The following is a 27,722-nucleotide window of genomic DNA, read 5'->3' on the forward strand; positions in this document are numbered from 1 at the left end:
AGAGAGCAATCTTGTTGAGTGATCTAAGGAAAAAAGATGCTTAAGAAGAAAGCAATCGGAAAAGAAGAATAATTCATTGGTTAATTAGGAAGCATACATATGGAAACAGCCAGCAAAGCCCTGACCTGTAAGTGGTTTTAGCTTGGGATGCAAGCAAAATTATGTTTGAGATATTGCTTGTACATGGAGTGAATAAATAAATTGTCTCAGTCTCAGAGTTTTATAAAGACTCAAGAGTACCTTCTGCTTGACAAGTATGGCTTCTCATACTATCAACCCAACAGGTCTTTCGGGTCCTTCTGAAAAATAGTTAAATGCCTATTGTAACATTAGTTTAAGCTCTGGGCTAGCTCAGATGGTAGAGCATTTGAGACTCTTAATCTCTGGGTTGCGGGTTCAAGACCCACTTTCCTGTATTGCAGTGGGTTGGACTGGAAGATCCTAGTGGTCCCTATGATTCTAGGAGGGTTTGTGAGTTAGAAGAGGACTTGTTTATTGCTTGGCCTGTGCCACAAGGTCCTGTATCAAGGTCCAGTATCAGAAGAAACTGAATATGTGCAGCCTGTACTTATCTGCTCAAACGTAAATTCAATTGCGTTCAGTAGGACTTAATGTTAGGTAAATGTGCATAGGTATCTTTTCTTGCATTTGGGTTTTTGTATTGGTCTCGCTTGGTCCTTTATCCCTGGTTAACGTTAATTGTTTATATCCAAACCCCTCTGTTGAAATAAGTTATTTTTAAAAAGCAGGTTAGAAAAAAAACCAGTTTATTTAGTAGTATCATATAAATAACTTGTTACAAAAATTGATTTTCAAAAAAGGTAAATTCACTTCTTGTTGTGTATGTGTGAGAAATTACTGCTCAAACAAATGAAGCGGGGGAAACATTACATTGAACGAGAAATATAACAGGCAAGTAGGTTTGGGAAAGGGAAATCCACATCATGGGGAAAAGGTGAAATAAAGAGAATCACACCAGAAGCATAAGGGAATCTTGGGGCACAATCCTCTCTGCGTCGGAAGCAAGTCTCACCATCTCCAGAGGAGCTTACTCAGGGGTAAGTGTGCACAGGATTGCAACGCTCATTATTCCAACTTGCTGTCTGATCGCTTTTGATTTAATCAGCGGAAAGGAACCTGTGTTGACTTACGATCCAAAGCCAAGGCTAGACTGATAAAATGTTCGCAATTCTGCTCTGAGAGGCAAGCATCCTCCATTTTTATCTTATTTTGCTGCAGTGTCCATGTGCTGCAGCCATTGAGGCTGGATGGGTCTTAAAACAGCTTCAATGGCTGGAGGATGACCAGCATATGGGTTGAAATGAAGCTGATCAGCCCATTCTCCATTGAATTGAAAGATCTAGAGGTGCGTGTCAGGGGTCCGATCTGTCTAGAAAACATCCCCTTCCTCTTCTCCGCAGATGCACAGCAACGGTGGCAGGAAATGCATTCTGCACATGCTCAGAGGCACTGCAATCTATTGTCATTTCATGCCATCAGAGATTGAGGCTATTAGATCCCAGTGATAATCCTTTGTCCACCCCATGAGGGCAGCAGGATGTCTCTCTGGCTGGGATACAGCTAAAACCAATTGTTTCCCTGTGCTAACTAGCCAGGGTTCCCATTCTGGCTTCCATCTCCTCCCCATCCCCCTTTTAAAAAATAAAAAGGAAAGAAGTGCAAACAAAAATGGTCACATAGAAGGAACAGCATCTGCCCTATTTTATCCTTGGGCCTATTAGTTTCAATTAAAAGAAATCCGTACGGAAAAGGCCATTTATTTTGAAGGGTTTTAAATGCGCAGATCACAATAGGCATTTGCCCAATTCTTGTAGCCCCCGCAGAATGTGGTTGAGATGCACATTGCAGCTATTATAAGGCCATGAAAGCAGAAAAAAGAAAATCCCATCGTAATTCAAATCACAGAATATACAGTGTTTTGAAGAAGTTTTCTCTCTCTCTCAAAGTTTTGTTGGAATCAAAATAGCTTCATGTTTGCTGTGTGGTTTCCCTCCCCCTTTAATTGTTTGTACCTGAATGCCTAATAATCCTATACATTTTTAATAAACACTAAACTAAAAGATTTTAGAAAACTAAAAGCTTATAATAGAAAGTGTATCCGGATGTATTTACATAAATAGTGCAGCCTTGTAGGAAAGACCAAGTGCCGAGGGAGGCGAAAGGGTTCTCTTGCTATATATGACACTGCCTCCACCCCCTGTGTTTTGGCCTCCAATATATCAAGGAAGTTAGAAGACATATTTCTGAAATGTCTCTGAAGCGCACAAGATTTAAAACCTCACCAAATTCCAATTCCATGTGAAATTCCGTGGTACTTCTACTTTCCTGGCCAACGCTAGGATTACCAAATGGCCGGGGGGGATTGATCTGGACCTTTGAAACAGCAGCTTGACCTGAGAAATTGGTAGGTGAAGATTATCATGGCATACAGATGAACATTGTCACCTAATGACTGTGCAAATCAGACTAGTCTTAAAGAAACAAGAGCAAGAGTCAATAAAAAAGTTGGCAACCTGACCTGCTGCATCAAAGCTCAGTCTGCCTTCCATGAGATCTTTTCTTACAATTTATTTTCTATTATCTTTCCCATACATGCCCTCAAACTTCTGCCTTCACCTCCCCGACAAAAAGTGTGTGTGTGTGTGTGTGTGTGTGTGTGTGTGTGTGTGTGTGTGTGTTAAACATCAATGGATAATTATGACCTCTTTTGCTTTAAGGAGAATTTTGGATATACAGTTATTGGATGAGACCTTCAGCATTCAGTGTTGGTGTGTCAAAGATTGTCTCAGCGGTGCCTAAATTAATCTGCCAGTGCAGGGAATGTAAGAAATCAATGACATAAAAATAACAACTTGCTTCATTCACTGCTAATAATTACGCCAGCTACTGCATTTTCCTCTTTAGAAAGCCTTCAAGCTGCTAACAGCATCACGTATGATTTCAGTCACTGCTTTCTCCTTTCCTCCTTAATTCATTTACACACAAATCTCATAATAGCTACTTGGCTATTTCCATAATGCTTATCATTAGCAACTCTTTTTAATCAATATGTGTTTTTCTCCCCTCTGCGTCTTGAGATCTCGGCAGTCGCTGAGCAAGTGATGGGTAATCACATTTAAAAAATTCAAAAGAAGGGACTCTCTGGAGAACCATTATTTATCTCTTAACGGGTGGTGACATGACCCGGAAATAAATATTATGATCTAGAATGAGGGTCAACCCCACAAAATAAGCAGTAGAGTTTTTAGAGCAAGACATTTTAGCATGCATACGATGACTCATTTATGTATCCATGCTCAAGACAGCTGATCTCTTCTCAAAAAGTACACAAACACCCCAGTCCTAACCTCATCCCAGTCCTAACCTCAGCAGAAGTAAAGAAGAGGAGTTTGGATTTGATATCCGCTTTTTCACTACCCTAAGGAGTCTCAAAGCGGCTAACATTCTCCTTTTCCCTTCCTCTCCCACAACAAACACTCTGTAAGGTGAGTGAGGCTGAGAAACTTCAGAGAAGTGTGACTAGCCCAAGGTCACCCAGCAGCTGCATGTGGAGGAGCGGGGAATCAAACCTGGTTCACCAGATTATGAGTCCACTGCTCTTAACCACTACACCACACTGGCTCCACTCCACTCACTCCAAGGAAAGATGCTTAAGATCACAGTCTAAAATGTCTGTCATTCCAGAGATGGCTCCTGGGTCATATCATCCCATGAGCAGAGTGAATTAACCCAATTCATTATGAGTTGGCCAGACAAGACATTAAGATGAGCAGGCTGAATTGCTGCAGGTACTGATTATATAGCCACTCTTTATTTCCTCTCCATGGGCTACCATGCAACCCCTATCAATGTCTACTCAGAAGTCCTATTGCGTTCATGGAGTCTTGCTGTCCACAAAGGCATGTATAGAATTGCCTCCTTAGTCTGCAAACCTAACCCCCTTTTACTTGGGCGTCAACTCCCAGTTTCTTCCAATCACTGTTTCTTCAGCTACTTCATCAAATATAGCGTGAGAATATACTGCTGCAATTTCTGTTCTTATCACTCCATCCTGGCGCTTGAGACATAAAATCTTTGCTCACAGAATTTTGCTTTCCGTTGCACTTTGGGGGGAAATATAAAGCTTTAGTCATATCTCAACGAAGTGTGAACTGATGCCAAATTAATGCTATTTATTAAAATAAATAAAAATAAAATTCCATGCTTGTAAATTGCACGGAAAGGAGAAAACCTTAGGTGATTAATGCATAATATGTCAGCCTTCAGAGAACGCCGTAATTCATTTTTAAAATTCAGTTCGGCATCTTAATTTTGATGCCAGTATGTTAAATAGTTTATGGAATATCTATGCACAAGCTGCAGGTGACTTACTGTCATTTTATTGACGAGGCGAAACACTTTGTCAATAAAATGCAAAGTTCTGGCGCGAATCGCCTGCTACTTAGTGTCACTGATTCCCGGGATGAGGGTCGCACGCTACTTAAGCCATCAAAGTGCCACAGCATTAGTGTTGCTAATCCTGGCTAAATCAACTTAAGCCATCAAAGAGAATTTGCTACATCAGGAGAAAAGTACAATCAACACTTGTTCACACAATCCACTCAACCTCTTAAGCCTCGGTGGCGCATTTGTCACGGTGCTGTTTTTAAGGCAAAACCAGTTTCTATGGCCTGTTCAATACTCAAGATGGTGCTGTGGCCAACCACCACATCCAGCCGCTCTCAATTCCAAAAGAGCTTTCAAATGTTCCCGTTGGTGTTTCCACTCCAGAAACTGTCAGCAATCATTCCTGTCTCCTGTCCTGCTTGCTTTTGGGGAACATCACATATGGCAGCGGTGGGAAATTTAGCTGAACTACAACTCCCACCAGGGCTGATCACTGGGAGTCCCATGTCATCTAGAGAGTTGCAGGTTTCGCACTTCCTGACATAGGGTAATGTTTGCCAGGTCTGGCGCCATTGGCCTTTCATCATTTCCTGTAAAAGGAAGCAGGAAGAGGTCCCAGCAAGATGGTTAGCAGATAGTGGTTGGAGTTCAGTCTCCCAGAAAACACTTGGTTTGTGCCTTCTGTTTCACCCATTTGATTGTTTATAATTTCTGTCAGCTCCTTTCACAAGCCTTGAGTTTTGCCTGACCCTGACCTCTGCTTGCTAGTTTCTCATTGTACCGCTAGTTCTGATGTCCAGATTTTACATCTTGAGTCATCTAATCCAGCCTCCTACAAGGCGAGAATCTCAACCAAAGCATCCATGACAGATGGCCACCCAACCTCTGCTTAAAAACCTCCAGTGAAGGAGAGAAAATTAATTGCTGAATTCTCCCAAGTTGAGATAAATGGAGCTTTTATTTGAGAAGGCATTGGGAATTTGGATGGGCTTTCTGAATTGCAAAATGCAAAGCCCTTCTATCGTTTTCAGCACTGATCTGCTTTTCCGCATAGAATAGGGCAAACCTTTGGACTGGTCTTCAAAGCAACCTCGCTTAATTTTACTCCTAATATTTGCTGTTTCATTTTATTCTATAACAGAGCACTTTGCATTTTAAAACTACTGCACTGAGAGCTTTCACAAAGCATTGCGAAATGTCTCATTTGGCCAACATATTTGCAGCTGTGTATTTTATGCATGGGACGTGGGTGGCGCTGTGGGTAAAACCTCAGCGCCTAGGACTTGCCGATCGCATAGTCGGCGGTTCGAATCCCCGCGGTGGGGTGAGCTCCCGTCTTTCGGTCCCAGCTCCTGCCCACCTAGCAGTTTGAAAGCACTCCTAAGTGCAAGTAGATAAATAGGTACCGCTTTATAGTGGGAAGGTAAACGGCGTTTCCGTGTGCTGTGCTGGTGCTGGCTCACCAGAGCAGCTTCATCATGCTGGCCACGTGACCCGGAAGTGTCTGCGGACAGCGCTGGCTCCCAGCCTCTAGAGTGAGATGAGCGCACAACCCTAGAGTCTGTCAAGACTGGCATACAAACTTTTAAGATATTACAAAGTAAAATAAATCTGAAATGGCATCTAGCGGATTCCTTCTGCATCTTGTATGCTGTACAATGTAAGGAGGCAGCTTCAGGCCTGATTGTGGACTGAACCTGCTAATCTATGATTCTTGTACTTGCATCTTAAAGTCAGAAGATTGACAACAGCTTTCAAGAGTCCTGGATGTGGTTTAAGAGAGGTTTCAATTCTAGTGTATATGCATTTCTTTTGTCGTATTGTTGTCTTTGCTGAAACTGGCTTAGTGAGTTTTTTGAAACAACCCCCCCCCCCAATAAAAACTGCCAAGTGGTATGAATGTGAAATGTACATGAACCCTCTTTCCAAACATTCTCAAATCTCCATAGGAGAAACTCACTATTGTCTATCTCCAGCCAAAGACACAAATGGAAAATTAGGTGCATTAGTGGGAAATAAAAAGAAACAAGTGTAAAACAAATTCAAATGGTTAGCTATGACTGTGACAACATAAGTCTAGCAAATCTGTTTAGGAACCAAGAGAAAATGTTTCCTCTGAGATCTTTGTCATAGTAAAGAATTGCATCTATGGCAGTTCTTGCGCCATATTCTTTTAAGATGCTAGTACAGTGGTACCTCAGTTTACAAACTTAATCCGTTTTGGAAGTCCGTTCTTAAACCAAAACTGTTCTTAAACCGAGGTGCGCTTTCCCTTATGAGGCCTCCCACCACCGGTGCCCTTCCACCATTCAGATTCCATTCTTAGACTGAGGTAAAGTTCACAAACCGGGACACTACTTCCAGTTTTGTGGAGTTCGTAAACCGAATAGTTCATAAACAGGGCTGTTCTTAAAGCAAGGTACCACTGTACTCAAATGTAACCTCAGAACTGTACCTCTGTCCTTTGGCAAATAAATATTGGGTTGCGTGGGATTGGTAGCATTGTAAGCACAATATTTTAGGATTACCATCCTCCAGATGTAGCTGTAATTGGAGAAATCTAACCATACCTATCCTAGGTCCATGGCTTAAATTCTTAGGTTCATGTAGAGTGCAATCCTATACACACTTATCTGGGACCAGGGTAAGACTGACTTGAACTCAGTTACTTCTGAGTAGACATGCAGAGGACTATACTGTTAAGCTGACTTTCTGTGATAATGGTTTATTACCTTTGGTGCAGTATAACAAGATGGACCTGGTCTTACATCTGTCTGAGGACCCTTGAAAAGTTCCTGCCGGCAGTTCTAGTGATAGATAAGGCCTTTTCTGGATGCCTTTTACAAACCACATATGGGTGAGAGCTGTGCTATTCCCTATCTCTCTCTTTCCACACTCCACCTGCCTCCCAATCTGGCAGGTACTACTGTGGCTACGACTGATACTTTAGCCAGGATCTACACAGCTGCAAGGAAGCCAGATGAAAAAATTAGTGGCAACCCTTTACCCAAAGAATTTTGAATCTCCTCCTGCCTATATACATCGGCTGTACTCTAAGCACTCGAACGTTAACCATCTAAACAAAAAGCGCAAGTCATAAAATCATGTGAAACTACGTAATTATTGTCGTTAATTAATTAAGAGCGCGTCTACTATAAAGCAAAAAAAGGACAAATTATTAAAATTATTTTTAAAATGCTGCCATTAGCTAAAGCAAAGAGCTCTTGAGGTCAGCTCGAGTGCTGTTAGCTATGTTGGTCATGTTGTCCACACCAAGTGAATGACCAAGCCATTCTTCCAGAGTTCTACAAAGGATCTTCGAGTATTTGACATCAGCCAAAGCTCTCCTATTTATCTCAGAAATATCTTTCTGCTTAATGAGCTTCAACCAACTATAGTGTCAGCTCCCGGTCCTTGCTCTCTCTTGCTTTTCTGATTGGCTTTTAAAGCTGACGTGGCTATCTTGGGTCCCACCTCAGCTGACAAAAGTAAACAGAGAGATCTCCATCCTTCAAAATGTTTGGCACTGTCCTGGACACCACCTCCATGAAAACCCACCTTTGATGCTCCTCACAATCAATGTACATGCCCACCAAGGCTGCTGTCTGGCTTAACAGCGGTAGCTGAGTCATGCATTCAATCCTCCCCTTCCATGCGCCAACACTGGTCCATGCTGAAACGAATGACCAGGCTCTCGCTGATTTTGGCAAGGGGGAGATTGTACCAGAAGTGACCTTTCTGCTTGCTGGCTTGCCTCTGTCATCATTGCTGCTACCTCTTTCTCCTCCACCACCATCTCTTGTTGGGAAACAAAGGATTGTATTCTAGTAAGTCATATTCAGAGTAGGCCCACTGAAATCTGTGGGTTGTATGCAATGGAGTAGATCCATTGAAATCAATGAACCTAAGGGCTTAACTCTGAGTAAGGCTAGTACAGGGTATAACCCCATTACCTTAAGTTCCAACTTAAGCCTGTTGATTTCCATGGGTCTACTCTTGAGTATGACTTAGCTGGATGTAATACAACATCCTTGGCTGCCACATCCTTCCCAGGCACTCAGGAGCAGAATCCTTTGCTTCAATAGGAGGAGGGAATAGCAGTGGCCAGGCAAGCAAGGAAGCAGGGAGAGGGGTAAGACAGTTAGCTTTCAATCTGCTGGTATGCTTAGGAACAGAACAATATAAAATGGAACTCACTGAATGTACACATGGAGCTCTCTTTATGTGTTATGGGTTGGATGCAGATTAACACGTCTGAATCCAACTCCAGGTGTATTTTCAACCTTATGCCTCTTCCTTCCTTGATACATGTCAGAAGTAATCAACGTGGTGTCCTCCAGATTTTGCTGGACTACAACTCTCATTATTCTTGGTTATGTTGTCTGGAGTTGATGTGAGTTGGAGTCTAAAATCTAGAAGCCACCACTTTTGGCTATCCCTGATATGTATTATTGAACACACATTATTTGGTTGGTCGGTTTCCAGGAACACAATATTTCAAATATTGTGTCATTTCTGGTGCACTGTTATGGTCACACACAATGAACCTAGTAAGTCCCCCCCTTCTTCCCCATCTCTTGATTGTCCACCACCACTTTAATACTTTGAACCAAGTGACCAGTTCAAAACTGACACTGGTACTTGAATGGCCACTAGATCCTTTGAAATATTCCTTGCCGGCAGATTGTGGCTTTTAAAAGAGCTACACCCCCCCTCCTTTTGCTATAATGTTTAAGCTAAGCCACAATGCTTCCTTACTATGGGGTGTTTCAAGACATAATCTGCGGAAAACATGTCTGAGCTGCGTAATTAAAATATAGTGAGATTATTGGGTGAAATATAACAGTAAGATAATCCAATTTAGAAGATAAAGTAGAACAAGTTAAAACCGTTATTCCATTTCCATTGTCCCTCCATCTCCCTGCCATTGTGCCTCTTTGACTGTTTTGGTATACAGGGTGCACAGAAAATAAGGGAGTTTTCTTCCCCACCCCCCTCTACCCACCACATTATTTGCCTCTTGGATGCTCAAATTATATTTGCGGGGGTCAGAGGGGATGACATTGGATCCACAAAGACTGCAGTCACGGAAACTATTCGAACTGGTAGAGGACCCTTTCAAATAACTGTGGATAAATAGAAAGACGTAGCAATGCCACACATTTCAATGCTGTTTCTTGAAAATGGGAAAAAAAGGCAACATATTAAGAGTCTTTGTCGCTGTCCGCTCCACCGTACATGTCGGCCAACTTTTTAAACCGTGGACCCCAGTCACTGAGGTAATCGTAGTCCTGGTCTCCATCCGTGGTCACCGACTCCAAGGAGCTGAGGGACTCTGCCACAGATCCATTGCCTTCATATGCGTAGGTTGCTAATGAGTCATAAGGGGGCGCTGTTGGATCCGAATCATTCTCCTTTAACCTTTGGCTAATGAAATCTCTGACGTCGGTGTTATCCCGCGCCACTGGAGTCCGGCGCGGCACGAAAAGCGCTTCTGGCACAATGTCTCGTCGCAGTTTATTGTCTTCTATGGCTTCAGGGTTCCGCAGCGTGCCAATATCAAACGCTTGGGTGTCTTCCTCTCCGCCACCTTCGTCATTGTAACTGACAATGTTGTCTCGGATGTCCTCTTTGGAAATGATCAAAGGCTCTTTCTTCCGTTGCCGTCTCAAGGCTGCAAACAGCACCACTGTAACTGGAAAGAAAAACAAGAAGCAGTGTCGGTGAATGCTGAGGAGGGGGAGTTCATTTGCTGCCCAATTAAGAACAAAAATAGAATGGGCAATATATGTGTTGCTCGAACGTTGTCTTTTATAAGAAACTCTGTTAAACTGCCCACTCCAAATCCATAGTCTCTCACACTGCAGCCAATCCTACTGTGAGCACTGGGGGTTGCAGGGAGGGTAAACATTAGGAGGAAACCAGATTTCAAGCTTGAAGGAAGATGAAGAGCAGTTATTTTTTGTCAGCGGTAGATGTTGCTTTGGGGTTTTTGTTTTTGTTTTACTTTGCGCAGCGTGGAAATGATCCTTATGAAATCACAAGTGCAATTTCAAGGCACATGGAAAGGAAAGAAAAGAAAAAAGTTGTCTCTTAAAATGACTAATGCCGAATGTCAGAAATGCTTTGGAATTTATTTAAGGGAACGTCCTGAGACCTCTGGGTATATGGTGGTATATTATTATTATTATTCACACACAGAGAGCCAGAGAGTTCACCTTTCCAGGTGAAATGCCACATTAGCCGTATTATAGGTGAAAAAAAGTAAAAATTGGGTTTTCCCCCTTTCCTTGATAAAACAATAAGGAACACGTGTTGCAGTTCCTAATTTTAATTCACCTCTTTATACAGCGTACAAGGATATAGATAGATAAATAAATATGACCAGTAAATAAAGTTCTTTTAAAAAGGCATCAAGTTATTTTTATTAAATAAAAATACAGTGGTACATCGGTTTATGAACTTAATCCATTCCGGAAGTCCATTCTTAAACTGAAACCATTCTTAAACTGAGGCGTGCTTTCCCTAATGAGGCCTCCCGCCGCCGGTGCCCTTCCACCATTCAGATTCTGTTCTTAGACCGAGCTAAAGTTCTCAAACCGGGACACTACTTCCGGTTTTGCAGAGTCTGTAAACCAAATTGTTCGTAAACAGGGCTGTTCTTAAACCAAGGTACCACTGTACTGTCCTTTCTAAATGTTTCAAAATCACACAGAAAAAAAGGGAAACGTTTTTTTAAGAGCCAGGAAAAATAATTAGGAAACAAACAAAAAGGAAGTGAAGGAAGGAAGGAAGGAAGGAAGGAAGGAAGGAAGGAAGGAAGGAAGGAGGAAGCAGCTTCCAGATGTGTTGAGGGCTGCATAAGATGGGGACAGAGGGCAGAGGTGCCCTGAGACCGCAGCTGCTATAGCGCATCAACTATAAATTCTAAACCAGCCCTCAAATTGCCTTTGCTGAACATTGTGCTCTGTGTTATCCAGTACACAACAGCTCAAAATCCCAGAGCTGATTTATTTTTGTTTTTTTATTCTGCCTCGCTAATGTCATTATGAATGAGATTTCACTAAAAAGAAATGAATATTCAAATTGGATTTGTGCAAACCACTGACTCAGCTCCAGATATAACCCTGTTCTTGATGCTCAGTTTCTCGTCTGAAGTGAACTTGTAAAATAAGCCCTCCTAATGCTCAACAAAACGTTAAAATAAATGTAAAGCTGAGCTGTTTTTTTCTCCCCACTACCCTCAGCAGTTCTTAGCATTATCTGGGATTTTGCAATAAATAGGCTAGGCTTTCTCGGGCTGAAAGTGAAATCCGCCATGCAGCCGAGGGGGTGGGGGTGGGGTGAACAGCAAAAATAAAAAATAAAAATAAATCTGTCTTTTGTCGCTGCTAAAAATGGAAATTGTAGTTCCATTCTTTACGTGCCTTTGTTTCACATAGTTGAGATTGCCTAAACAAAGCATGAAAGCGGATTGAGAAAGATACAATGCTAAAGCAGCTGTTTAATTGAATGCTAGGCCTGGGACCCAAACAATTGTTGTTTCCAATCCAAACACTACTGACAAGTTACCGTATTTTTCGCCCCATAGGACGCACTTCCCCCCTGCAAAAATGAAGGGGAAATCTGAGTGCGTCCTATGGGGTGAATGCAGGCTTTCGCTGAAGCGTGGAGAGCAAGAGGGGTCGGTGCGCACCGACCCCTCTCCCTCTCCAGGCTTCAGGAAGCTATCAGCAAGCCTGGGGAGCCCGCGGGAGTTCCCGCAGGGCTCCCCACGCTGCGGATAGCAGCCTGCTTCCCGGAGCGCGGGGCGCTCTGAAGCAGAGCGCCCCACACTTCGGAAAGATATCCACAGCCTAGGGAGCCCCGCGGGAGTTCCCGCAGGGCTCCCTAGGATGCGGATAGCAGCCTGCTGCCTGGAGCACGGGGCGCCCTCCGGAGGGCGCCCCGTGCTTCGCGCAGGTGTCCGCAAGCCTTGCAAGCCCGGCGGGAGTTGCCGCTGGGCTCACAAGGCTTGCGGATAGCAGCCTGTTCTGGAGGCTGGGGTCGGGGGAAGCTCGGGCTTCCCCCGCCCCAGCCCTGCGGGTGGGGGGGAGAAATAATTTTTTTATTCATTCCCCCCCCAAAAAGGAGGTGCCTCCTATGGGCCAGTGCGTCCTATAGGGCGAAAAATACGGTACTTCCTGCACAGCTCAACAAGGTGATTCCCCAAACCTGACCTGTCTTCCCTAATGCCCTCTGATGGAGCCCAAAGAGGTCTCTTTGCGGGATGGGCTTGTGCATGGAATAAGAAGCTCCCACCGTGCCCAGCAAAGTCGTTGGAGGAACTGTGGAGTCTCATTTCCCTGGGCAATGATGAGTCTGCTGTACAGGGGTCAGCAAACTTTTTCAGCAGGGGGCCGGTCCACTCTCCCTCAGACCTTGTGGGGGGCCGGACTATATTCTGAAGAAAAAAATGAATGAATTCCTATGCCCCACAAATAACCCAGAGATGCATTTTAAATAAAAGGACACATTCTACTCATGTAAAAACACGCTGATTCCCGGACCGTCCGCGGGCCGGATTTAAAAGGCGATTGGGCCGGATCCAGCCCCCAGGCCTTAGTTTGCCCACCCATGGATTAGAAATAGGGTGCTGATAAAGGGGGTGGTGGTGGAAGTTTCACCCTTTGAAAGGACTACTGTATAATATAGAACAAAACCACCCCCGCTCTCCGTTATTCTCAAAGGAATGCGAAGGAGACTGAGACAATTTGGAACATACAGTGGTACCTCGGGTTACATACGCTTCAGGTTACATACGCTTCAGGTTACAGACTCCGCTAACCCAGAAATAGTACCTCGGGTTAAGAACTTTGCTTCAGGATGAGAACAGAAATCGTGCTCCAGTGGCACAGCAGCAGGAGGCCCCATTAGCTAAAGTGGTGCTTCAGGTTAAGAACAGTTTCAGGTTAAGAACGGACTTCCGGAACGAATTAAATACTTAGCCCGAGGTACCACTGTAATCTAACGGGAAAGGTAACCGATTATAAATTTTCAGCGGAAAACGGGGAAAGAATATGCCAGCTGCAATAGGTTTTCCTATTAATCCCTGGCAGTTTGGAATCAGACCGCTCTTCCTAGGTTGGGAAAAAAAATGGTGAGGACAGTTTATTTGTTGGAATGATGGGGTCTCCAACAAGCTCCCGAATCATGGGGCAGAGCGATGCAGAGGCTTTTGGAAAACTGTGAGACAACCGCTTCCCCCGAGTCATGATGGGAAATATCAACAGTTGGAAGAACGAAGGACACAACACTATATATGGTTGGGACAACATCATGGGGGGGGGGAGAGGGAATTACACACAGGAAATTACACACAGGAAAGAATAATGATTAGAGACCGAGTACCTCGCTTGAAACTTTATAAATCACTTAATATATTAACGTGAATTGAAACCGTAAGATTGCAATCCGTATAAGGGGATCGTTATCTTGAAGGGAATGTAACTGAAATTATTAAGATTTTGGAAAATGAAAAGTAAAGAGGGAGCCATCGAATCTAGCAAGTGAGGAGGCCACTTTAACTAAATTATATAATTTGGTATATAAATAATTGGTTTTAATAATTGTATTAATTGGATAAAATTGGCATGGTTATAATGCGGCTGTTATTGGAACAATATTGGAAAATCAGTAAAAAAACAACAACAATTAAAACACAAAATAGGATGTTTATGGTAGGCGCCAAGAGTTGGTAGGGTAACTTGGGTAAACTGAGATATTGATTTACTGGAGTCAAGGAGTTGATACGATTATAACTTCCTTAACTGGTGAACTTTGGGACTGTGTACATTTGGGTCAGTGTGTACCTGCTGCATGTTGTGGTTATGGTCAGTGGGTGAATGCGCTCATGTAAAAATTAAAGTTTAGTGGGCATGTGTGTATGGTGGCTTAGACCATGGCATGACGGCTAAGATGCTTGCAGTGGTTTCTGATTGTGGTTGGCCTATGTATGACTGAGACAGAAGTGTACAGCGGAGGTGGTTGTGTTATCTGTATATTTGGGGTCACCACAGATTAAATTCTCATATGCATCCAGGGAGGATCCTGGAAGGAAGTACGAAAACCCTGTGTGATTCAAATGAGATCACTTCTCCAATGACACTGGATAACTACGGTCATGGGTGTAGCCAGGAGAAGGGGGAGGCTGCTCCTTCCATCAAGTAAATAAATAAAAATAATTAACTAAAAGTAGAAATGGGCAATGCTTACTGAGTGTTCACAGGGGGAAAAAAACTTCATCGGAAAATAGGAGGAATTTGAGAAGGAAGTGCTGAAAAGGGTATCAGCAAATCTGAGGAAACTTGTTTTAGTTTTGATTTTTTTTAAAAAAAGATGAAAAAGGCGTGTTCTTTGCAGTTTCGCAAAAGAGACTCGTTAACCACACAAAAGGCAGTCTCTGGTTTTGTTATTTAACTTCCTAGTTTTCAAATGACTGAAGATTTAGACTGAGGACTTGGGCTGAAAAGAAAGCAATTTCGAGGCATCTCCTTCCGAATCTGCTAGATGGAGCCAGGCAGAGGATGATGACAGGTGGGGTCTCCTAACCTAAATCCTGGCTGCTGCCCATGACTACAGTCTTAAATCGCCATGGCTTTGTTAATGTATAGCACACATGTGTGCTCCATCAATGTGGAGCTTCTGTCCCCACCTCCTGCAATTCAAGCGACTCCTTTACCTAGCAGTATAATGATGCAGAGGAGAATTGCGATCAGAGCGCCTGTGCTGAGGCCGGTTGGATGGATCAGCGCTTCGGCGTTACAGGAGAGCATTTTCCCTCTCTGGTCACAGGCGCACACTCGGATGGTCACGGTTTCCGTGCTGCTCTGAATCGGGTAGTCGTTGTCCGATATTACCACGGGCAGGAGGTAGATATTCATCTCGTGTCTGTTATACCGGGTTCTCCTTGTGTAGATCGCGGCTGTGTTATCTGGAGAGAACCACGAGCATTGTAAGCAGCATGTTCATTCTGAAAGTTCCCCAACCCCAAACAGAATGAAGCAGATAGACAAATATTACCTCTGTTGTCCTGAAGGGTGAAATTGGAGCTGCTGGCTACTTCGGGAGCCAGCGAGAAGGAAAATTTGTGTCCGCCGAAAGAGTCGTCTTTGTCAACGGCACTTAAGGTCTGTATGAGCTAAAAAAATGGACAATGGCGTTATTGTATTACCGTCACTGTGACAGCCAGGCTCTTTGAGACCAAGACCTTGTTCACACTGTATTATTCCACAAATAACCTTAGAGCAATGAGTTCGAAGCAGCGTGCCAAGCAGATAGCAGCGGTTGAGATTTCCAGCAAAGAAATGCTATTCTCTAAGAGTTGCTTTGGAATACGTGTCTCATACAGGGATTTTCTACCAGCTCCATCTGCTACGCAGGCTGAGACCCTACCTTCCTGCAGACTGTCTCTCCAGAGTGGTGCATGCTCTAGTTATCTCCCGCTTGGACTACTACAATGCGCTCTATGTGGGGCTACCTTTGAAGGTGACCCAGAAACTACAACTAATCCAGAATGCGGCAACTAGACTGGTGAGTGGGAGTGGCTGCCGAGACCACATAACACCAGTCCTGAAAGACCTACATCGCCTCCCAGTATGTTTCCAAACACAATTCAAAGTGTTGGTGCTGACCTTTAAAGCCCTAAATGGCCTCAAAGGCCCAGTAAGCCTGAAGGAGTGTCTCCACCCCCATCGTTCAGCCCGGACACTGAGGTCCAGCTCCAATGGCCTTCTGGCAGTTCCCTCACTGCGAGAAGTGAGGTTACAGGGAAGCAGGTAGAGCTTCTTGGTAGTGGCGCCTACCCTGTGGAACACCCTCCCATCAGATGTCAAGGAAATAAACAACTATCTGACTTTTAGAAGACACCTGAAGGCAGCCCTGTTTAGGGAAGGTTTTGATGTTTGAAGTTTTATTCTGTTTTAGCTATTCAACTTGATAAGGTTGGGGATTGGAGTGAAAAGAGATAGGGATCTTTGGGGTGGAGATGGTGATACTTTAGGGAAAAAATCCATCCCATATCTTTACCTCATCTGATCTGCTTTTTAATAATCATATTTATGAATATACAGACTGCCTTTCTTCTGGGGCCCAGAATGCCCAGGCAGTCTGCCATACACCTAAACTGGTGAATTGTCTCCCGGGCTGTAGGGCATGGTGAACTGGGGTAAAAGGGCTTTGCATCCCCAAACATGAGAGTATGTTGAGTAGTTCTTTTCAGTCCATTAAAAAAGAAGAAGACCCCAATCTTTTGTCTCATTCCCCACCCACATCTTGCAAATACCTAGATGGCAACAGAAATAATTTCAAATATGTGCCTTTCATATCAAACCTGCAAGGGATTCATCAAGAGAAGCATTAAACACAGCAAATTAAGGAAAAATATGGGGCCGGCAAACTGAAGTTCAAGAAGGAGCCACGCTGAACTCTGTGATATGCAATCAGCTCCTAAGGGAATGCCAGTCACAAGCCGATGCAAGATAGTCTCATTTCACTTAGCATCACTGTCAATTCCTTTGCAATGCATAGTGCCAGCTCACAGGCACAATGCTGTTGCCACCATAACACAGACCATGTTTATAAACCTCATATTTATTCATTACGAAGCACAAACCGCACACCTGCTCGGCCTTTGCGTTTTCACAGACGAAGGTTTCGTAAAACATGGCAAACTCCGGGGCGTTGTCATTCACATCCAGGACTTTAATAAACACTGGGATGCGGCTGCTTTCTTTTGGGTTGTCTGTAGTGACACAAAGAGAAAGCCGGTGAAAACATTTTAGTAACGAGTTTGACTCCCGCCCCCCACCTACCCACTGCCTTGTTTGGAGCAATACATTCACAAGGCTAATGCAAGCAATGAGCGATATTTTTGTGCGTGCACAATTTATTTGTGCGAGTTAAGGGTATTTGCAGGTACAATCAGAATACATCTCTAACTGCCTCCTAAGCCAAAGGTAGGAATTCTATGCTCATTTTTATCTCCTTCGATCCTCTCCCGCTTTCATATCCATCTGGCTTTATAAAATTCCGCCAAGCAGACTACCAGCAACCCCCACAGAGGTCTTTACATTTGAAATTTGATCTGCCACTCTTGCGTGGCTGACCATCAAATATTGCTGCCTGGAAAAAGCCCTTCAGCTGTGAATCTTAGGATTCAACTGTCAAATATGTGTGGCTGACTAATATAAGATCTGTACAAGCAGATAAGGGAAGGAAGGAAGGAAGGAAGGAAGGAAGGAAGGAAGGAAGGAAGGAAAACTTTTGTTGACTTCAAGTTCCAAGTTATCCACAATAAGCTTCTGGAAAGGTACAGAAGAGGTAGCAGTGAGAGAGATGAGTTATTGTGAGAGCCTCTCTCTGGTAATTAGAGGTCCTTTTTGAATTGAAAGATATTTAAGCTGAAATATAGGCAAAGGGCTCTTTTTAAGGCTGTGTATGCACTATAGAGGGACGCGGGTGGCGCTGTGGTCTAAACCACAGAGCATAGGACTTGCCGATCAGAAGGTCGGTGGTTCGAATCCCTGCAACAGGGTGAGCTCCCGTTGCTCGGTCCCTGCTCCTGCCAACCTAGCAGTTTGAAAGCACGTCAAAGTGCAAGTAGATAGAACTTCCGGGTTGGCGCCATTGTTTAATGGCGGATTCCCTCCGAGCTCCGGAGGGAATCGGCTCCGTAGCGTCTGGGTCTGGCCGCTGCGGCGAAGCGGAGACCCTTAAAATCACAGGCGCGGATGCCTGTGAACACAGAGACTCGGCGGGCACCATTTGCGCCCCCCCAATCCGCGACGGAGCCTTTTTAAAGGCTTCGGAACGGAGGCAGGGTGAGGCGTGGTGCTGAGAGTACTCCCTCGCCTACGGAGTGAAGCCGCAAGCCATTGACAGAGAGCGCCAACTTCTTCCAAGACCGATTGGACTCTAAAACATAAACCCGTGAGTAATACGGAGATTGGAACCTTAAAAAACCTTTAATTTTGGATTTGGAACGAGCGGGAAGGGGCTAAAAAGGAAGTCCACCCCCCCCTCTTTGTAAACAATTTAAAGCAAAGGACTGGGCAGCTAAGGTCGAGAGAATCTGTTTCTTGTTTTTTTAACGAAAGATCCTGACTTCACGGTTTTGACACTATAAGAAGACTTACTGGAGGATAAAAAGAATTTTGGGAGCTGAAATTTCACCCCCCCCCCCCGAGACCCGGGAACGTCCTATGAGAAAGCCTGTTGCATTGAAGATTTTGACAGCTGTCAAGTGAGCTGTTAGTCAGCTAGTTGTCAGCTGGAAAAAGAGAACATTGTTTCTGCTGTTTTTGCTGGTTTATTTGGTATAACTTGTTGAAAATAAGGAGGGCTGATACAAAATAACTGGACTTTTGGTTTTGAGCTGAAAGGAACATTAAGGAACTAAAATCCCCCTAGAGGGGTAATAGGGACACTACATCACAAAAATGGCTGGAGTATGTAAAATCCAAGCAGAATTGGACAGAGCACTCGTTCTCTTGGGAAACTTGCAAGATGAATACAATGCTTTGTCTACAGAGGTATCACTACTACACTGGACAGTAAACAACAGTTTTGAGCCTGATAAGGACTTGAAACAGGAAGCCTATTCAACTGAACAAATAAATGAAACTGAAAGTGTAGATACGATGGAGCAATATGTTATTGTTGAAGAAAATGAAGGAGGAGCAGGAGATTTGCAGGAGTCAAAGGAGAGTTACAATATGAGGCCTGACATGATGATAAAAAAGGACAATAAAAATTGGATGTGGAAAGCCTGGTCTGAATGGGAGTCTGGAAAATGGAGAGATCCCCTTTGGAGGAGATCTGAAGACCTGAGGATTACAAATTTGTTGAAGGTGAAAGCTGGAGCTTTGGGGACATCTGGATCTGAAAGAAATTTGAAACAAGAGTTGGAGCACCCCATAGGCTTTGCTTTTAAGTATGGAGGACTGGCTGGAAGCAACATGGACTCTGTTGGGTCGGAGCCCCTCCGAGACTTGGGGCTTAATATCAGGGACTATCAAGGAGACCGGCAGAAAGGAACTGAGGGAGATGTAGGGGCCTCGGACGTGGGATCTCCAGGCTAAATAAATAATATAAAGACTGATGGATATTGGTTGGGGACTGGAGCCGGGAGGGGGGTGGGTGGAGGTTGGGAATCCAAAGGGTACATAAGGATAATTTGCTTTTTATATTTTGTTAGTGGTAAAGAAACTGGGTAAATCGTGGAAGGGAAATTTTGGTCGACTTTAGGAAAAAAGTTTAAGAATAATTAATGAGGTATAACTATTGATGTGGGATTTTAATAAGGTAAAATTGGTTTTTTCTTTTTAAATTAATTGAAAATAAGGCTGTCAAAAATAAATTGAGGAAATGGAAAAAAGAAGTAAAGTAAAACGATAGTATGTTAGAACAAATGTTTAGTTAAGGTAAAGAAATAAGTTAAGGACTTGCTGAACTGACAATTTAAATTGGAATACAGGAAGGGGAGGTGCGAGGAGGTCTGAGAAATAAGGCTAAGAATAATAAGTATCAGAAACTTTATGTGTTTTTTCTATTGTTTTTTTGTTTAGTTTTGAATATTATGTATTTTTGTGGTTTTTTTTCTTTTGTTTATTTCTTGTTTTTGTTTGTTGTGTGTTTCTTGAAAATGCCAATAAATATTTAATAAAAAAAAAAAGTGCAAGTAGATAAATAGGTACTGCTCCGGCAGGAAGGTAAACGGCGTTTCCGCGTGCTGCTCTGGTTCGCCAGAAGCGGCTTAGTCATGCTGGCCACATGACCAGGAAGCTGTACGCCGGCTCCCTCAGCCAATAAAGCAAGATGAGCACCGCAACCCCAGAGTCGGCCATGACAGGACCTAATGGTTAGGGGTTACCTTTTTATGCACTATAGACTATACTTGGAAAGCACACTCTAGGCACTTTCTTTCCCTCAAAGAATTCTGGGTTCTATAGTTTACCCCTCACAGAGCTAAAATTCCCAGCAACCCTTAACAAACTACAATGCCCATAGTTCTTTGAAGGACAGAATGTGCTTTAAGTGTCTTTGAAAGGAATACTGCATCTACAGACCTCCTTTCCCCTGTATGAAGAGCAGAAGAGCCATTAGCAGAACTTTCCCCTTGTCGTCTAGTTTAGCCCCACAATTCCTATACATGCAGTGTAAAATAGAAGATAGAGTGGACTACATCACTTCAAGATGTGGATTATGTACATGCCATTTTTGACTGTTCCCACCTATATTAAAAAAGTGGATTTGTGCTTATTAAGAAGAAGAAGCATTGGGTACCATGCCAGAGAGACGTTCCAGTCCAACCTAGGTTTTTTTTTGCAGGTGGTGGTTGTTTTAAAATGAAGGGGAGCATTCAACACTGGCATCCCCATCTGTAGTCTGAAATAGTGCACTCCATGTAGAGCTCTGCACCTTTATGCTGTTTGGACCTGGCCTAAGAGGCAAGCAGAGGACTCTTTTTAAAGGACTGAGGTGCATCTTGTGAACATCTGTGACACTAGGAGCCATTGAGCTCCTGGGAGGCCAGTTGCCTATCTAGCTTAGGGCTCCTCCGCTCCCAAATTCCTCCCCTGCCTCTGACATGCCTCTAGTTTTTCCAGAAGCATTGAGCCCGATGAAATCCACACTCCCTCCCACCAGTCACAGGGTAACCCTATGTCAGTGATGCCACTGTATTTTTTCATCTATACTATTCTTCAGGCTCGATGATTCACAGGGAAAAGGGCAGGCTGTGCTGAGCTCCATAGTGCGAAAGGCCATAATTGAGAGAGATTTGGTTAGGAAGTGCAGGGTATGCTTTCTTGATAGCCTTATCCTCCACAAATTTGTCTAATCCTCTTTCAAAGCAATCCAAGTTGGTGGCCGTCATTTCCTCCCATGGGAGCAAGTTCCAAAGTATAACTATGGAGGAAGCCCTTTCTTTTATCCATCCTGAATCTTCCAACATTCAACTTGACTGGATGTCCACAGGTTTTAGCATTATGCTACACCCCCTCTTCCTATGAGTTGCTCTACACACCCTTAAATAGTTTTTTGGAACCTTTTCCCGAACTTTTCCCAACTCTACAATATCCTTTTTGGAGGTGAGTAGACCGGAACAGTGGACGCGGGTGGTGCTGTGGATTAAACCACATAGCCCAGCACTCGCCGATCAGAAGGTTGGCAGTTCGAATCCCTGCGACAGGGTGAGCTCCCGTTGCTCGGTCCCTGCTCCTGCCAACCTAGCAGTTCGAAAGCACATCCAAGTGCAAGTAGATAAATAGGTACCGCTCTGGCGGGAAGGTAAACGGCGTTTCTGTGCGCTACTCTGGTTCGCCGGAAGCGGCTTAGTCATGCTGGCCACATGACCCAGAAGCTGTACGCCGCTTCCTCAGCCAATAAAGCGAGATGAGTGCCACAACCCCAGAGTCAGTCACAACTGGACCTAATGGTTAGGGGTCCCTTTACTTTTTAGACCAGAACGGTACATGATTTTCCAAACACGGTCCCACCACAGTTTTGTCTAACAGCATTATGATATTGGCAGTTTTATTTCCAATTCCTTTTCTGACTCTCCCTAGCACTGAATTTGCCTTTCCACAGCTGCTGCACACTGGGTCGACATCTTCTTTGAGCAATCTACTATGACCCCAAGGTCTCATTGCTGGTCAGTCACTGCCAGTTCAGACCCCTTGAAATCAAGACTCTTTTAAGACATATTGTCTCTTTAGACACAGTTGTTTTGACCTCCTATAGTTCACTCTCCCTGGGTGGAAGAGGAAAGGGTTATTAGGGGGTGTGGTGACAGCAATTTTTTTTATTAAAGATTTTCTTGTTTTACAGAAGTATGTATAACGTATCTCGTATTTTTTCCATGTAACATTTTTACAAATCAGTTTCATTTGTTGAGACATTAGGAAGAAAAGGGGTGAAGGGGGGCAAGATGGGGGGGGGTCGGGTGGCGATGTTTCTATTTTGCTTAATGTCTGTAGGGTTTGGTGTCAGCGTTACTCGTGCCGGTTCTCTGCTGTTCACTTGTGTTCCTTTGGTGGTGAGAGAGGTTGGGGTTGGCCTAGGGTGTGGTTGTTTGTTTGTGATTGGCTGTGGTGATCTTTGTTTTTGTGTGTGAGTGGAGTGGGTGGGTGTTTTGGATCAGGTTAGCCATATTGATTTATATGCTGTTGGTGGATTATTGTCGTTGTCTTGTTGGGCTGTGTACGTGATAAAGGGGAGCCATACCGGGGTAAAGGCGTCTTCTTCTGTTTGTCCCCGTGTCAGTTTCAGTTTATTGGTTAATTTTTCTAGTAGGGCTGTTTCCCATACTATTTGGTACCATTGGTCCATGCTTACTCCTGACAGGTCTCTCCAGTGTCTGGTTATGGTGTTTCTGGCTGCTGAAAGTAGGCGGATTATGAGTGCTTTGTGGTGTAAATGGGCATTGTTGTCTTGGAAGATGTTTAGTAGGGCCAATTCTGGGGTGATGTCTAAAACCCAACTATCCTGGACAACAGTCATACGAGAAATATGTAAAATAACTAAGCAAGTATTGGTGACAGCATTATTGAATCATTTGGGCCACAGCCTTACAAGATGGTTGTGCAAGGAAGGGCATAAGAAGAAGAAGAGAAGAGTTTGGATTTGATATCCCGCCTTTCACTCCCTTTAAGGAGTCTCAAAGCGGCTAACATTCTCCTTTCCCTTCCTCCCCCACAACAAACACTCTGTGAGGTGAGTGGGGCTGAGAGACTTCAAAGAAGTGTGACTGGCCCAAGGTCACCCAGCAGCTGCATGTGGAGAAGCGGAGACGCGAACCCGGTTCCCCAGAGTACGAGACTACCGCTCTTAACCACTACACCACACTGGCTCTCATAAGCAGGCTCTTCTAGCTTCCCCCTTCCATTACAGAAGGGACAGGGAATTCAGCATTGAATTCCCTCTTTGAACCTCAGAGTTCTTTCTCTCTCCCCTGGGAGAGCGTAATCTGATGCTTCCTAAGGCCTCCCCCCACCCGAAATGGCTTCCCAGGGACGACGGAATTGCAGGATAAACATGTCAAGTGAAGGTTTTTCTTTGTATAGCCTTAACGGCTGCGAATCTGAAAGCTGCAACATTTTAAAACATAGAGTTGAAGTCAATAGGAGAAACTTGCTTAGAAATGCAAAATCAATATTCTCTCCCACAAGCAAGCAATCTGTTCTCGGGCGATAACTATCAGGAACACCACTTTCCAATATGCTTACACAAACTTTAAGCTCCGCTGCTCTTTATCTCTTCCTCATCCCTCCCGAGTTCTTTTTCTTCAATGAATAAATTGCTTAACTTTGTTCTCTTCAGTCTAACCTAATTGTCACCTGGTTCTTTCTTTTTCTTGAGGAAGAAGTGGGGAGTGTTACTATGTGGAGTAGGCCGCTCCCTTCCTCTCGCTGCATTATGCAAACACACACATTCCTTAGTTATTCATGTAGCATCTATCAAACCAAAGACTGAAATCCTAAATTTCTCTTGATCTTGGCTTTTGAAGTGCTTTCTGTGGTGCACTTGCTGTTTCACCTTTCATAGCTTTCAGGTGTGGAAAATTCATCATTCAAAACAACTTCAGAACTCTCATCTGCAAGGCAGCTGCATACTGAACAACTTGAATCCCACTTCTGCGTCCGTCGCTGATTTCCTTGGGCTCGTGAGTAAGTCAAGGTGGCCCAACAGAGAGGCATATGTTTGTCGGGAGTATGCATTGCAATAACCATGAAAATATTCCTCCTTTGCTGAGGGTCCCTCTGTAACCCTTAAAACATAGAGATATTTAGCAGGTATGGAGCTTTTGGCTGGCATCAGTCTGTCTCAGGAGACGAAGGAGGAGCGTGCCTTTGGGAGTGAAGTCAAACCGTTGGAAGGTTACAGCGGCTGCTGTGCCTGTAGAGACCGATATCGGAGAGACATGTTTTGTTGCAGCTGGGGCAGATGAAGGTGTCCAGTTGTGCTGCTGCAGATGCACCATGACGTTTCTCCTCTCTGCGCTCCTCCCAGCGATCATTCCTCCTTTGGCCACTGTTATGGAAGCACAACCTGTCTCCAGGCACTGCAGTCATCTGAAAGGGATTGCCACACGTTGTCACATTTGCAGACATCTTTGTAGCACAGAGCTGGTCTGCCAATGGGCCTGGTGCCTGAAGCCAGCTCCCGCCATCTTCCATTCTGTGGACATGAACAAGCCAGTGTAGACGTCGCTGAGACAGGACGTCTGGGAATGTGGGCTTAGGAGAGGACATCTTCAGAACTCTGTCCTGCCATGTGGTGCCCAAAATCTTCCTGGTGGAAGGCATTGAGGCATTTGCAAATTGCCCATGCCTCACTTAACCTTCATATTTCAAATCACTAGAGGAAGTATGGGGGCTCCACATTCTATATTTTATTGGCCTAGCAGGTTATCATCATATTCCTGTGGCACCTGTAACATCCACAGATGTCTTGTTTGGACAAGGGGCATCCAACATCTGCAAAAACTCCAGCTGTCTCCCAAGGATATAGTCCTCAGCATACTTGTTCTTAGCTATTATACCACACTGGCTGGCTGTGTAATCGGTCATAAACATAGGTGCTCTTTACATGTCACCCCAGCACCATGAGAAAGATCCATGCCATTTGTTGGGTCCATGAGGAGAAAAGAAGTTCCAACGCATAGGAAGCACCATGGTATGACAATTTCAGAGAACAATGACATCATTAACATCTTTTGGACCACCTTACAAATTAGCAGTACATAGCTGAAGATTAGGAACTAACTATCCTGAAGGAAGCATTGATAAAAATAAAAAAAGAGATGTCTGACTGACCTCCTCTTTGCCATTTTAAGAAACTCATTTGCTGTCTCTCTTCCCTTCCTTACTCGTCGGCTAATTATAGTCTGTGTTTTACTCATTGTTTGTTTCACTTAGCTAGTGCACGGTTTTTCTCCTCCCCTTAAGTCCTCCGTCCTTTTGTTTCACATTCTTTAGCATCTAAAAAATGTCAAACAAAATCGTGAGTTGGAAGGCAAGGACCTGCTAGTTTCACTGTTTGCATAGTGCCTGCTGGTGCCTTTATCGATGATAAATGATGATCACGCTGAGACGTGGGGCAATTTTCTTCTCATCGCATGGAAGCACATGACAACAGTGTGCACTTGAAACAGAGAACGCTCTGTCGGGTAAAAGGTGCACTCAGTGCAGGGCAAGCATATGCACAACTGGACAGAAAGCAATAAAATGCCCCAAACTTAGCAATTGTTCTTGGTCAGGGGTTGGGAACTTCAGGCCTGAAGGATGAATGTGGCCCTCCATATCTCCCTGTTTGGCCCTCTGAACTTTCTCCAAACCACACCCCTCACTGGGCCTGCTTTATGCCTGGGGAGTTTTTCCTCTGGTTGGAATGTGCCCTAGACCTCAGATAATACCTCTTGCTTATGTGTGTGTTTGTGTGTGGAAACAAGCCTACTACACAATGAGAAATTTACATACTTTGTTCTCCCCATTGTTACTCTGGGCCTGCTCACTGCTAGCAGGTGGCCCTCAAAACATTGCCTAGAAGGAAATGTGGCCTTCAGTGTGACAAAGGTTCTTCACCCCTGTTTTCTGTGCAGTCAACATGGTGGTCTTAAGAGATGGCTAGAAAATAAGAAAAAGCTACTTGCTTGTTGACATGTTATTTAAGATTCCATAAAATGTTTTTGAGTAGAGATTGTGGGGAGAGGAGCAAAGCATTCTTCCTTCCCTTCCCTTCTGAGAGGCTAACCAAAGATCATTCACCTGAGGCTCGCTAGCTCAGACCTTGCCCTACTGCTCTCTAAACTACTTGAGCGGTGTTTTCAGAGAGAGTTCAGTGACCCATTTTACAGCTACACATAATGCATGAGAAAAAGGAAGGATCAAGCAGATCCATGTGTATGCAGCAATTTTACAAGAGCCGAGGGAAAAATAATAATAATCACAGAATGTGGTATTGGATGCACGAATTGGCTTCCTAAGAATCTCAGTTTGCTTTCTTTCTTTCTTTTTTAAAAAGAGCAAGTTTTCAGAATAGACTTTCAAGCCTACCTTAAATTAGCAACACCCGCTTAAATGTCAAAAACTAGAGAAATTTGAATAATTTATTCCAAGTGCAGAATTCAGCGTTTCTCTTGGCACATAATTGAGAGGGCCTGGGAGCAAATTTTTATTTTTTTAATTCCCCCCTTCCTCAAGGATGGGATATACATAGCTCTGTTCCCCCTGCTGAGCTGCAAAGAAGAGCCTTGAGATTTCCTGTAGAATCTAGCTATCTAAAGTCATGGAAGGCATTAAATAATTGTTATTCTGCTGTGCTTCACAGTCAAATGCAATAAAACAAGATTCTTCTCAGTGTTGACTGAATTACATTTGCACATGTAGGTGCTCCTAGGCTCTCTCTTTGCTAGATAGCGATCACTTCTATATCCCTTTAAATGTGATGGTTAAAGAATTCTGGTCATTGTAGTCCAGTGAGAATCATTGGTAAGCGATAGGGTAGCCAAATGCAGAAGAACACAGAGCTCCTGAACCTTCCAACTGTTGTGCAGAAGAGGCAATTTTGAGAGATTATTTATCTTCTGCTCACCAGTTGTAGGAGCCTATCCTCTTTTTTTAATCTGGCCACCCAAGTTAGCTGTTCGCCATTTCCCCCCTTCCTCTCAGAACTGCAGTTACCATGGTTTCCTGGAAGAAGTTTTGATGTCTCCCATTAACGAGAAATCTAGTTACCTGGATGTGACCTAAAATATTGGAGATGATTAAAAAAGTGTTCGGTGGCAGGTTTACATAGAAAACAGGTGCTTAAACAAGGCTGCCTAATTTGCACAGGCTCCCTGCATGAATATCGAACTCAACAGAGTGATCTTCTGTGCTAGCTCTACTTAGAATAGGCCCATTGGCATTAATAGAGATGATTCATGAATTAGTTGTGTGCAACGTAGTTACTTGATTATCTAGACTCGCCTAATTGTGAAGTGTTCCCCTTCATCCCAACCCAGAGTCCCCGTTCAGACCAAACAAGAAACAGAGAAGGGTTGCAAATGCGGTTGATGTTTCTGAAGTTGACAAATTGGCCTTTGGTTTGAATGCAATCTAAATGCCTTCAGCTAGTCCTCTGAGCCTGCCTACTTGGAAGCAAGTCCCATCTACAATAGCTTTCATGTAAGTGGATTTAGGAGTGATGTACTGGGCTCCGGGCTTCTAATTAAATCTGGCCCTAATGAAATTAATAGGGGAACGCAGAAAGAAGTAAGTGACTTGAAATGATGG

At 43.9% G+C, this 27,722-nt stretch overlaps 1 protein-coding gene across 1 annotated transcript in view; it reads right to left on the minus strand.

The window, feature by feature from the left end:
* Positions 1 to 9,209: 9,209 nt before the first annotated feature.
* The window catches only part of CDH6 (cadherin 6), a 172,023-nt gene continuing 153,510 nt past the window's right edge, over positions 9,210 to 27,722 (minus strand). The window contains exons 9-12 of the mRNA XM_053397090.1: positions 17,067 to 17,188; positions 15,469 to 15,586; positions 15,128 to 15,379; positions 9,210 to 10,102 (exon numbers count right to left, since the gene is read on the minus strand). Of these exons, the coding sequence (XP_053253065.1) occupies positions 9,612 to 10,102; positions 15,128 to 15,379; positions 15,469 to 15,586; positions 17,067 to 17,188 (983 nt within the window). The 3' untranslated portion in view covers positions 9,210 to 9,611. The remainder of the gene's footprint in view (positions 10,103 to 15,127; positions 15,380 to 15,468; positions 15,587 to 17,066; positions 17,189 to 27,722) is intronic.

Source organism: Podarcis raffonei, chromosome 7, assembly GCF_027172205.1.
Source record: "Podarcis raffonei isolate rPodRaf1 chromosome 7, rPodRaf1.pri, whole genome shotgun sequence".
NCBI classification, from domain to species: Eukaryota; Metazoa; Chordata; class Lepidosauria; order Squamata; family Lacertidae; genus Podarcis; species Podarcis raffonei.